This window comes from Xenopus laevis, chromosome 8S (genome assembly GCF_017654675.1).
Source record: "Xenopus laevis strain J_2021 chromosome 8S, Xenopus_laevis_v10.1, whole genome shotgun sequence".
In the NCBI taxonomy this organism is placed as follows: Eukaryota; Metazoa; Chordata; class Amphibia; order Anura; family Pipidae; genus Xenopus; species Xenopus laevis.
This window is the reverse complement of record NC_054386.1, coordinates 68,372,946-68,386,775: the sequence shown is the minus strand read 5'-3', so window position 1 is coordinate 68,386,775 and position 13,830 is coordinate 68,372,946. Positions and strand designations below refer to the sequence as shown.

General features: G+C 37.3%; 1 protein-coding gene across 3 annotated transcripts in view; it reads left to right on the top strand.

Annotated features, from left to right (window-relative positions):
• LOC108700144 (palmitoyltransferase ZDHHC9) overlaps positions 1–10,381 on the top strand; it is a 35,683-nt gene extending 25,302 nt beyond the window's left edge. For all 3 annotated transcript variants that reach the window (XM_018233053.2, XM_018233054.2, XM_018233055.2), the window contains exons 6-10: positions 1,282–1,330; positions 2,401–2,503; positions 4,160–4,263; positions 4,873–4,960; positions 6,150–10,381. In XM_018233053.2, coding sequence (XP_018088542.1) covers positions 1,282–1,330; positions 2,401–2,503; positions 4,160–4,263; positions 4,873–4,960; positions 6,150–6,278 — 473 coding nt within the window. In that variant the 3' untranslated portion in view covers positions 6,279–10,381. The remainder of the gene's footprint in view (positions 1–1,281; positions 1,331–2,400; positions 2,504–4,159; positions 4,264–4,872; positions 4,961–6,149) is intronic.
• The last annotated feature ends 3,449 nt before the right edge of the window (positions 10,382–13,830 follow it).

The window sequence follows — 13,830 nt, the reverse complement described above, 5'->3', positions numbered from 1 at the left end:
TGCTGCTGAGAAATGGATCAACTAATGTAGGAAATTGTAACAGTTCAGAATGCTCCTGGATCACTGAGCTGCCAGACTGAGACACTAGAGACACGAACATTAAACTTTAAACTTCAATTTTGAAAAAAAACGATGAATGGAAACCAATTGAAAAAAGTCCTTTATTTCTAGTGACAAATCTGAAAACAACTAAACTGAAAAAAGTATTTGAAAGGTGAACAGCCCCTTTAATAGTGCTGTCATTTTAGAGGTTTTCAATGCTTTCTTGTTTGTAATTTGTTGGTGTGGGTTTTTCTTTTGTCCAGCAGATGGAGCTCCTGCTATAGTGCTGTCTGTAACAATGCCTGTTCTCCTGTTAAAATGCTGCTATAAATCCATTCATGTCTCTAACAAAGGCAGCTCCCTATCTGTCTGGAGAAACAACAGATAGGAGAGCTGCTTATATATGCTTTTCCTAACCAACTGGAATTTATCATGGGATTAATACAAACTTATTTTTTCTGTTCATCGTTAAATGTTGCAGCATGCATATAGCTATAAATATAATATCATGGGTGAAGCTTGCTATCAGAGTATCTATTTCTAGAGCTGATGTGCACTTAAAGAAGAAGGAACGATTAAAACTAAGTAAAGTCTTTATATACACTGAATACACTAGTAAACCCACAAAGTAATGCTACTCTGAGTCCTCTGTCAAAAGAAACACTGCATTTCTTTCCTCCTATTGTGTACACATGGGCTTCTGTATCAGACTTCCTTCTAACATCTTAAACCTCCAGGGCTTGGGCTTGAGCATGCTCAGTTTGCTCCTCCCCTCTCTGCTGTAATCTGAATTCACAGCTATGAGCAAGCAGGGAGAGACTTTGGCAGGAAGTGATGTCCACAGCAAGCTAATTGGGCATCTGCTATCCTAAACAAACACAGTGTCTAGAGCTGATTACTCAGGTATGGAAAAGCATTCTAAAGAATAAAAAATGCCGTTCTAGCTTGCACTGCCATGGTGGCTTTCCTTCTCCTTTAAAACTGTATGCCAGCTTTATGCAAACTAGTTTTTTTATGGTTCTCAGCTCCTCTTCCCCAGCCAAGATTGTGATGTCAGAAACATGCACAAGATGGGCTTATGCTCCAGGGCATATTTAAAAACCAATAAGATCTCTGAGTGGGTACTTTATGTGGAATCTGAGATTAAACATGTGCTTTTATTTGTTACTATGCCTTGATTTTATTTTACCTCTGAACTAACAGCATGGTGATTATTGTATTTTGTGGGTTTTTTTCCAGACTCCTTAAGCATTGGCTTCCTTAACACACTGAAAGAAAGCCCAGGGACATATCCTTTTATGCCTGCAGTTGTGTTTTTGTTTCACTAACATTTCTGTAGCTACTGTTTTGAATGCTGCTACATTGTTGTATTAATCACCTTAGATATGTAATACTGTGAAAATATATGTAAAGCTGCTTTGGGCCTAGGAATACGTATTAGCAAATGAGCTATAAATGTATTGAGTAGTTTTACATTTTGTTGTAACTAGCCTTTGAAATCTGCCTAATTAACTTTTGGCAGTTTTACGTTTTTTTGTGCCCAGCTACTCAATCGTGCGAAATGTAATGATTGCATTTACTTTTCCTGTGTGCCTATGTATAGATGCACCTATTTATTTATATATATATATATATATATATATATATATATATATATATATATATATATATATATATATTGAGTCCTTTAGTCAATAAACATTTTTATTTTTTAAGACATGAGAGTGCGGACCTTCTTTGTGGATGGATATATATATATATATACACACACACGTAACCAGTTTCTCTTGGCACTAGGGATGCACCGAATCCAGGATCGGCCAGGATTCAACCTTTTTCAATAGGATTCTGACTAGGCCAAATCCTCCTGCCTGGCCGAACCGAATCCTTATTTGCATATGCAAATTATGACTGGGAGTGATATCGCATGACAAAACAAGGAAGTAAATGTTTGCCCCTTCCCACCCCTAATTTGCATATGCTAATTAGGATTCCGTTTGGTATAAGGCCGAATCTTTCGCGAAGGGTTCAGCCGAATCCAAAATGTGGATTCGCTGCATCCCTACTTGGCACACTGATGGTATCCAACTTGGGTGCACATGCAAATTATGTGCATAGTCTGATTCGATTCATGATAAATATTAATTTTGTAGCATAAGTATGTATGGAAGGCTGCAGTACATCATTTATTTATTACAGTATTTCAACTACACATGTCACTACATGTCCAAAAGAGTATTAATCACTCGGGCATCAAGTAACCATTGAACCAATTACAGTGGAGAGTTGTCTTGCCTGATGGTAGATTTAATATTGGCAAAGGTACAAGTTGATTAGGTTCCTTAACGCAGTGACTACTGTTTTGGAAGTGTTTATCTGCTTCTTTACCCTGTGGTCTGTTGTGGGATTAACTGGTTTTCACTCATTTCTGGTGTCCCTTAACCAGACGACCAATGAAGATGTGAGTATATCGAATATATATATAAATATTAAATTCCTTTTAATAAAAACCTGTTTAGCTAAATGTATGGGCCAGATTCCAAGAAAAAGCTGTGTATTTAATGGTAACTCACAGTTCATAGAGACTTAGGGGCAAATTTACTAAAGGGCAAAGAGACTAGCGCTGGGAAAATTTGCCAGTGTGGCGTCATTTTGGTACTTCGCTGATTTACTAACGAGCGCAGACGTAACTTCGCTAACGAAAGAGACTGATGCTGGCGCTCATTCCTACTCAATCGCCAGACGAAGTTGCACTGTGGCGAAGGGACGTACCTACGCAAATTCACTAAGATGCGGATTTTACTGGACGTTACCTTTGGCGCCCTGCACACAACTTCGCATGTTAGTGAGTTAGCGTTGTCTGAAGGAATTATCGCTTGCCGAATTGTTGCATTGCCTGTGAAGCCCCTTAAAATAAAAGCACCAAGGGCTATGTAGTTTAGTAAACATGCCATCCACTATCGGAAGAGTTTATCCCGTAGTCATATACAGGCAAGTTAAAGCTTATTCCACATACTAATACTGAACAACTTTAAAAATGATTTTTGAATTCCAGTCTTCTTTCTTGCTGGTACTTAAATTAAAAGGGCCCCAGACTCTGAAACAAACTTATTTAAAAGTGGTGCTGGGCCATTTCTTATGTTATGCATCTTTATGTAACAAAAGTTCAAGCCCCCCAATGGGAGGACTCTGAGCTTTGGCTGGGAGATCCAATCTCAAGGCCAGTTAGGGATATATTTGGTTTGAATGTCTATTTATTGTTTAGGTACAACTGAAAGCAAAGCAATATTTTGGCTGCATATTTGATGTCCTATATATTTATGGAATCTTTTATAATTCCTTTTGACCGGGAGCGTCCATAAATAAATGTATAAGCTTAAAGGGGTGGTTCACCTTTAAGTTAACTTTTAGCTTGTTATAGAATGGTCAAACTTTTCAATTGGCCTTCATTATTTATTTTTTATAGTTTTTAAATGATTTGCCTCCTTTGTCAAACTCTTCCCAGCTCTCAAATGGGGAGTCACTGACTTCATCTAAAAACAAATGTAAGACTACAAATGTATTGTTCTAGCTACTTTTTATTACTCATCTTTCTATTCAGACCTTTCCTATTCATATTCCTGCCTCTAATTCAAATCAATGCATGATTGCTAGGGTAATTTGGACCTTGGCAACCAGATTGCTGAAATTTCAAATTGGAGAGCTGCTGAATAAAACGCTAAATAACGCAAAAACCACAAATAATAACAAATGAGAACCGATTGCAAATTGTATCAGAATATATTTTAGTACATCATACTAAAAGTTACAAAGGTGCACAACGCCTTTAATGTAGTAAGTTTGCACAAAGGCTAGCAACAAATCAGGTGTTTGCTGATCTGTAGATGCCTCCATGTAGTATATGTACTTTAGGTTACAAGAACTGAAGCAGCCTTAGTACCTGTGAATTCATTATCCTATTAATGGCATAACTTATTTGTACAATTTTTTTATTTTTAAACAATAATTCTTAGATGAATTCATAGCAACATACCATTAAAATTATTTTACTAGCCTTTTTTTAATCACTGATTCAACAACATAATTGTTTTTCTCCTTTTTTTTTTTTTTTTTAAAGATAAAAGGATCCTGGACTGGTAAAAACCGTGTTCAAAATCCATACAGTTATGGCAATCCTGTAAAGAACTGTTGTGAAGTGTTGTGTGGGCCTGTGCAGCCAAGGTAAGCTACCATTTCATTCAATAATTCTTTATACTTTTGAGCTCTGAACCTGTGGAACATTGAACTTCCTTCCAAGTTGGTGGGGGGGTCTGCAAGCCCCTTATTTATTTTTTTTACTTGTAACATTTGCATTGACACTGTCATACATATAGAGGCACATTTATCAAGGGTCGCATTTCAAATTCATGTGATTTTTTTTAACCCCACTAAATTCGAAATTTGTCAAATCGAAATGTGTTATTTAAATTCAAATTTTTTGAAGTCAGACGAATTGAAATGACCCGAAAACTCAAATTGAATTTGATCAAACTCAATTTCAGTTTTTTCTCTGAAAAAGACTCGAATGTCAGGAAGGCTGCAAACATCTCCAAATTGATCCCTGAACATCTCCCACAGCAATTCGGCAGGTTTTAGGTTGGGAATAGTCAAATTTGAATTCTTAAAGGGCCAGAGTATGATCAATCTTGAAAATCAAATTTGAATTTGGATGACTGTAGTTGAATTTGAGAGTTTTTGACCATAAAAGAATTTAGAAAATTCGAGTTTTCACTTCGACCCTTGATAAATCTGCCCCATAATGTATAATGTTTTTTCTGTTTCCCATTGTAGCATTCTTGATAGGAGAGGCATTTTGAAGGAACAGGCTGGGGAACTGGGACAAAATGAGCAGGCAAATGGGAATCCACAGCAGGATCCGGTAAGTTTTCTTTTAAGCTAAACCAAGCAGGATTAACCTTTCTCTTGTTACCACCTCTAAATTTTTTATTTTGGGGTGTTAACAGCCAACAATAAGTAAAGCTAAGGAATGTTTTTGTTAGAAGTGGTGTAGCTAGACGTTACTGGTGCCACAACAGAATAATTTTAAGGCCTCCCTAAACTTTAGGGATACAATTTTTTATAGTGGTTATCACTATACCACAGATTGTTGCAGGTTCTGCCTCTTCTGTGAGTAAGTTTAAAAAAAAAAAAACTTTGCAGGTCTCCAATTGGCTATCATCTTGTGCCTTTTAAAAGATCAGTTCAGTGTAAAAATAAAAACTGGATAAATAGATAGGCTGTGCAAAATAAAAAAATGTTTCTAATATAGTTAGTTAGCCAAAAATGTAATGTATAAAGGCTGGAGTGACTGGATGTCTAACATAATAGCCAGAACACTACTTACTGCTTTTCAGTTCTATAACTCTGAGTTAGTCAGTGACTTGAAGGGGGACCACATGGGACATAACTGTTCAGTGAGTTTGTAATTGATCCTCAGCATTCAGCTCAGATTCAAAAGCAAACAGTTATGGCCCATGTGGCCCCCCTCAAGTCACTGATTGGTTACTGCTTGGTCACCAGGGTAACCAGTCAGTGTAAACCAAGAGAGCTGCAAAGCAGGAAATAGTGTTCTGTCTATTATATTACACATCCAGCCTTTATACATTACATTTTTGGCTAACTAACTATATTAGAAACATTTATTATTTTGCACAGCCTATCTATTTATCCAGTTTTTATTTTTATACTGAACAATTCCTTTAAGATGTATCTGCAAGCATTTAAAGCCATAAGGCTAAAGCAACAGTGTAGCCTTGGAACAGAGAAAACTCTCAGAATCCAGCATCACAAGATTTGGCCTCAGTAAAAAAAAAAGGACAAATAATTTTAAAAAAGAACAAAACAGAACTGGTCATAATTATAATATAAGGGCATATCCATGTAAAGTGGTCTTCAATAGCATATAAAGCATCCATTATCTCTCTCTTTCATCCCCCTTCAACTTTTCCAGTCTAAATTATGTAAAAACCTTTAAAAATAATTGTGTGTTGATGCTATCCCTACTTTTTTTTCCTCTTGTACAAACTAATTGAATAGCACTGAAGTCTAATTCTCTTTGCCCATTCAAGGTTTCTGCTGCTCCTTTAATGTCCACCGAATCATCAGAGAATCCTGCATCGCCAGGGAAAGGCATACAAACTAATGCTATGGAGATGTCTGTTCAGCACCCCAAACAATCAGATGGGACAAAAATCTAGGAAAGGAAAGATTGAAAACTTTTTTTTTTCCATTGAAAAAGGCTAATATTCCAGATGAGACCATCAGGAGGATCCTATATGCCATTTTACTTTAGTATTTTGCTTGTATTGATTATGAAGGTGATGTCGTTTTGAAAGGAAAATTATCATAGCCTGGGAAACTGCTCATTTAAACAGATGTCAGGTGCTATTTGAATATGCCAATAACCTAATTTGGGAGAGATTGTCACAGCAAGAAGTCAGCCGGACTGGTCTGCTATTTTCTTCCCTCGGGAGCTGTTCTTCACATTGCATCTGAATTCTCTGCCCCTCTGGAGAGCAGTGAACATTGACAATGTCTCTGGCTGGCCAGACCATCAGAGTGGTGTCTACAATAGAGGGACTGGATGTGTCCAACAGCTGGATACCTGTTTCTTCCCCAATCCTACAGTGGCAACGCTGGTTCCTGTAATGGATAATCTAAAATATGCACACATTTATTTTGCTTGCCAAGCCTAACTGCAAGATGCTGGAAAAACAAAGCTCCTGGTTGATGCACAGTAGTTTCCAATAACACCAGGTCTAGTGCAATATTTTACTGCAGTATGGACTGTCGTGGGTCATTATTACTGCAGTTTGGCTTTATATAACTCCAGCCCCAGTACACACAAACACACACACTCTTACACACATTATTTCTTAATTTATCTCTTCTAAACGGTCATGCTATAGTCTCATTTTGATGTATGTTTTATTCATTAAAACCCCAAAACAGCACCTTGTCAGATATACAGTAGTAGCTCTGCAGATGTAAAGAAAGCTGGCTAACTATGAACGTCAATCAAATGGCAATATTTGAGTTTTCATTGATTTTTTTTTTTTTTTTTTAATGGCCGGAGGCATCCACTAAGATACAGGATTTTACCTTTCTAGTATTCCAGCCTTCTTTAATAATTTTGTGCTACAGATAGTGTTAAAATAATTTATTCTTAATACAGTATTTTGTTTTGTCTTAATTGCAGAAGTTCTCCCTTTTTGAATGCTATTAATGATTTACTTGCTCAAGAGTTCCTCTTGGATGTAAGGTATTTAACTAAGAAGATAATCATTAGTCTAATTATGCACCTCCTTATAAGCACTACAGGTTCTTTGTAGTTAAAGGGAAAGGGTAATGAGCAGGTCATGGGCCATAATTCTCACCTAGAATGAGAGGTTTTTTTAGGTAATAACCAAGAAGCTGTAGGCTTTTCATGAGATTTTAAGGGTTTTATTCTGCATCATGTGTCCATAGCCCTGTGCTGTTGAATTAGCTGGAACCTCTGCATTCTTTGATGGTTTTTCACTTGTCAGAGAATGCTGGGAGCCAAGTCGGCAATATGTGAAGAGTCTTTGTTAAGTCCTTGGAAAGGAATTCCTATGGTAAGCTAATGCGTTTCCCTTGTATAAGTGATAACTGGTAGTGTTTCAGATTAATAATTATATTTTATGGTTGGATCCATTGGTTTATTCCATTTGATTTTGACAATTTCCCCAGTGAAAACATGTCTCCTTGGAGCACTAAGATATTTAGGGTGCTCAGTGTTGCAGTGAATTACACTTTAATGTATTTACCAAACCAATAGTTTATGCCACATTTTGGTCTGATAACCATGCTACTGTGTTTATTTTAAACTCGAGTGAATACAAAAGACAGAACACAGTAGAATCCGGATAGAAATTGTAGTAAAATCACGAATTATTCAAAACATTAAAATCTCCAGCATTAGAGCAGCATATCTCAAAAATTGGCTGCCCGCTTGATGAATCGGCGGGGTGCCATGAAACGAGTCAAGTGGGCAGACAATTTTTGAGATATGCTTCGTGATTTTACTACAATTTCTAACTAGATTCTACTCTGCTCCGTCTTTTGTATTCACTTGAGATTTGAACGCATTGCATGGGATGGCGGTGGACATGCAGCACGCACATGTAAGCCGTTTATGGTCTTGTAAGTGCTCTCACTTAAATTTTTGTGTGGGACTGTGTTTATTTTAAGGTTGGCTTGTTTTTTTTTACCCCCCTTTAAACATCTAGTGAATGTGTCAGCCATAGTGGATTTCAATGTATCACTTGGGATTTATACAAAAATCTGCCATTATAGGTCTTTTCATTTGCTGCTTCTGTCTCCATTGTCAAAAACAAACACTGTTCTCACTAAAGCACACCATTCAGGTGTAACTTGGTATAAGCAGTAATATCTTTAGATGATATGTCAAAGTGCAAAGAATCAGTGGTAAATTGGTTTGTGCTAATGGTTTCTGTGCTCTGTCCTGTTTAGGAGATGTCTATGAATAATGAAATATAAATTTCAAATACTGACACTATAACGTTGTTAGAAATTCAGATACAAATAGCCTCCAGTTCCTGATTGGCCCTCATAGTAGGTGCATTTCTTTGTTCTCTTGTCTCAGGTATTGAGTTCCATGAGTTGATGTTAAATATTTATGGAGCACTTTTTATAATTCAGGTTTTCCTCCATCCGGGGGGGTTAAGTGACAAAATATAATGTGTTACATGCTTCCCAGAAGTTGTCCCTCTTGTCGCGCTCATAACCTGAATAAATAAAGGGCTTTGCATGACTATCAATCTTTACATTTATATACTGTAAATCCTTCCACAAAACATGTGGCTTGGCCATCAATTCCATTAGATTAAACCAACATACGATCGTCTTTAAAAGCCATCTGAACATGTGAAAACAGACTGAGCCATAAATGTGTATTTGTTGTGTCCATGTGACTGCTCAGTATGGTTTTTGATTGGTAATGTGTTGTAAGTTCCAGAGGCAGTGGGGCTCATTTATCAACACTGGGCAAATTTGCCCATGGGCTGTTACGTATAGCAACCAATCAGTGATTAGCTTTTTAAAGCCAGCTGCAGGAAGAACAATGAATGCAGCAATCTGATTGGTTGCCATGGGTTACAGCCCATAGGCAAATTTGCCCAGTGTTAATAAATGACTTCCAGTATTTTTTACTTAACTAATAATCCATACTGTATTTGTTGAACTGATGTACAGCCAGGCTGTGTTATGCTTTAGGACTGGAATATCAAACTCTTGTGGTGTGTTAGGAGTTACAGCTCAACCCCTACTGATGAGCCTCGAGTAGGATATTCCAATTTTAGGATATTGTTCTTGATTTAATTAGTGGAATCTTTATTCTGTGACTAATTCTGTCAGTTGTAGTGCAGCCACAGTTTTACATCTGTTTATTATGTCGTTTACCAGAAAATGAACTATGCCCTAAACACATCAGGAAACCACTATCCCTACAATTTTCCCCTACTTAGATACTTTTCACACACACTTTAGCCAGTGCTTAGTAAAAATATACGTTTATTTCATTTTGCTAGACTTCTATGTAAATTTGTACCCCTTCCTTGTGTTTATTTTTTACCTTCCAGATGTTTGGCACACTGTGGTCTATTTGCTTTTTGTACATATATTAAATGTAAATGTTGATAGAGGATACATGCATGGCATCGACCCCAGCCTTAATGGACAATAACTTATTTAAACGAAGATAAAATGCCAAGTTGATAGTTTTAAGGATATGCAGTTAATACTGGACATGTTTACACATGGTGCATCATATTGATGATGTATAATGTGTCCCGTGACATGATACGTCATAGAACTTAAGATGTATATGTGGGGTTTTTTTTTAGACCTTTGAGGGAACAAATATTTATAGCAATCCTTCCTCCCTCAGCATTCAATGAAAATATACTGTTCTAGTTTGTATAAGTGCTAAACTTCCTTTGGTGCTCCAGCTTTTTGCAGATCCACAACTTCCAGGGCTTTCTGGCTAGTGGGGTACATAGTAGACACAATGAAATATCAAGGTTTGAATCTGAATTCAAATTTTTTTTGCACAAAAACCTCACGAATTCTAATTATTTTCAAAAACTTGATCTGTTAAGTAAAAAAAATCGAATACTCGGATGTAAAAAGTCGGCATCTAAAATCTGGCCAGTTCATGTAAAAGTCAATGGGAGTTGTCCTAGGCTACATTTTTTTTTTTTAAGTCTTTATTGTACTTTTTTTATTAACTGGGGATACAGAAGGAAGAAAATGGGGAGGGGTAAATTAAAATATTACATAAGTCGTCAAAATATTATATACAAATTGTCTACGTAATGTTCAGTAGATTATATTGCATTACTTCCACATTTGTTTCCATCACTGTTTATTTATTAAGTCGTAGTTTCATGACTTTTAGTTTTACATGTTGTTAGCTATCTGTTTCTACTGAGCATTGAATAGGGTTGGGAGTGGGGGAGAAGAGAAAGAGTGGTTAGAGCAGGGGTGTAGAAGGGGGGTATGGAGGGGGAGTATGTCCTAGGCTAAATTTCCTCGCCGGTAAGAATACAAATCGCAGGTGGCATACGAATTGCTTCACAAGGAAACTTCGGGGCCACTTTGGGAATACAAAGCGATTCGTATGCCATCCTGCAGGCTATTTGTGTTCTTGCCAGCGGGAAGGCATTTTGTGGAGAGTAATCGCCTAAAGTAGCGAAGATTTGTCGCTAGGCGACTAATATCCATTTCTGCCCCCTTATATTCCCTTAAAACTGGATAAGATGCTGTGGTTTTGGCCACAAGTGGATGACCAGATTGTTTTGATTGATCAACCAACATGAAAAGGCAGGTACAGGTATGGGATTCGGTAGCCGGAAACCTGTTATCCAGAAAGTTCCGAATTACGGAATGGCTGTCTCCCATAGACTTCATTTTATCCAAATAATTCAAATTTTTATAAATGATTTCCTTTTTCTTTGTAATAACAAAACAATACCTTGTTCTTGATCCCAACTAAGATATAATTAATCCTTATGGGAAGCAAAATCAGCCTATTGGGTTTATTTAATGTTTACATGATTTTCTAGTAAACTTAAGGTATGAAGATCCAAATTACAGAAAGATCAGTTATCCGGAAAGCCTCAGGTCCCGAGCATTCTGGATAATAGGTCCCATATCTGTAAAGCCAATTTGCTGAATAGTTACTAATCTTTTTTGTAACCAAGGGTTCTGCAGACACAAACAGACTTGCACGGTGTGCCCAGCTTTATGGTGTCAATCTGCCTGTCATGATGCAGCGTATCAATATTGCAGAGATTAGGGCTTCAGGATGATACCAGGAGTATTTAAAAAAAAAAATGCTACGTCGTTGGAACAGTCGTTTTTAAACCAGAATATATTGTATAGCAAAGCTAATTCTAAAACAGTCAGTCCCCTTCCTGCAGAGGCTCCACTTCCCACAATGCCATGCATGATCTGTGATTAAAAGACCTGTAAAGAAGGACAGTCACTATAAGGGGGCACGCAGTGTAAATTCATTTTTTTTTCCTTTCTGGGAAAGCCACTATTAGAAGTCTTTCCCTTAAATTAAGGTGGCCATACACAATAAGATCTGCTCATCAAATGTTATTGGGACAATGGGATTACAAGAAGAGAATGGACGCAGACGGGATGAGGACTAGCCGCTTCGGTCCTCAATTGCCGAAAAAAAAATGAAACCTCCCCGCTCTATATCTTGTCCAGGTCTCAATCAGGGAGATCAGTTGGAAGCCCCCATACACTGGCAGATAAGCTGCTGATATCGGCAGCTTTAATCTGCCAGTGTATGGCCACCTTTAGCCTTTTATATGAATATACAGCAGAACTCTGGCAGGCTAAAATTACAAATAACAGGTGAGAGCTACTTTTTTTTAAAATTTAAAATTGTATTGGTTTTCTTGAGAAAAAGGGATAAAGACAATACAATTACAGTATCTCTGTGTCACAAAAATTAAACAGAAATACTGTAGTAACACGGAGAGCTACTTCTTTCAACAGTCGTTTTACAAATAACTTGATATTTGTTATGAATCGAGAACAAAACCACTATACATAACTTTGATGCCCAGCAGAGGCCTCCCTTGCCAACTCTGTTATGTTCCCCAATATGTTCTCTCTACCATTGTGATCTCTGGCTGTTTGACCTCTCCCAGGCTCTTTGGCAGTGATCATTGACCACAACCATGGACAGTTTAATCCAGGACTAGATCAGTTTGACTAAATCTGCTCAGATGCTAGGATTGCCACCGGTAAAAATGATGGTTGATCCCAATGTTATTAATATTTAAAAAAGATAAATATATAGGAAGGCCAGTGGTTTTTTTTCCAGAAAAGGTGGCAACCCTATCAGCTGTGCATGTTCCTGGATGCTGAACAGCCTGGAAGGTGAAGTCAAGCATATAGTCCTTTTCAGCATTAAGCCTAAGGTATGCAGAATACAATTAGTAATGCCCTAATATGCAAATTAGTGTGAACTTGATACAGCTTTATGATTGCAACATTTTCCTTATAGCTGTGTATAAGAAATATTGCATCTTCAACAAAACAAGTCTTGAAGTAAATGCCACTTGCTTTAATCCAGATCACCTGTTCATATTGTCTTTGCTTTGACCAATACACTTGTATTATAGCAAATTATGAACCTTTTAATGTGGCTACTGAATTGTCTGATTTGAGCTGGGCCTACAAACTATGTATTATTCTTGGGATTGTCTTGGCATAGGGAGTGGCAGTGATAAAATGCTCCAAGTGCCATTGTCCTTAACTATAATGAGGTATGCAACGCGTTTTCCATATTTTTTATGTTGCAGTGTGGCCTTTCTCTCAAGTGCATCTTTTACTTCAGAATTTTACAACAGTGCTGAAAGGAATCTGGAATTCTACACTATATTGGTATTTTGGGTTATTATTCAGTTTGGGATAGGATTCGGTTTCATCTTTTCTCAGCAGGAAGTCAGATCTATGCTGGATGTTGCATTCTCCCCAGTAGGCCGACCTGTGCATCCATGAGAGTATTAAATGCAGCAAAATATAGGGCGGCTTCTGTGTATCACAAATGACCAGGAAAGTGTTACATGAAAAACATTTTTAATGGGGGGGGGAGCACTGTTCAGTCTTGATACAGCAGCATTGCAACGAAAATGTCAATGTTTATGAATGAAGTGTGTTGCACAAGTGTGTTCCCTGCATAAACCAATGGATAAGCTACGCATCTGTCACTGGAAGGGAATGGCTAAGGATCCCCACTCCCAGAATCAAGTGCTACTTCCCATCACATGTATTTGCTTCCACAGTTCAAGTCCTCAAACATTCTGAATTCATTTAAGATTAATTCCATTAATATTACTATGAAGCCATTGTGCTAGGGGTAGAATTGAGAACCAAATGAATGAGGAGTATTATGCTTCACATATCCCTTGGGAGTAAAACATATATAATGCCATACTGTGTCTGTGACTGATTTGACTTTTATATATTTCAATCCTGTGTTTACATCTTGTCCTTGCACTCTTGGGAAAGCACTTCCTCCAGTTTAATATCCTTCTATTTAATAGCCATTGTGTTTATTCAGGAACACTTTGTCGCCGATACTTTTTATTAATTGGAAACAACACAGGGAGGCCCATTTATCAAAGCCCGAATTTATCTCAATATTTTCTGGAAAAAAACAGACCAAATCAGCATGGGTTTTTT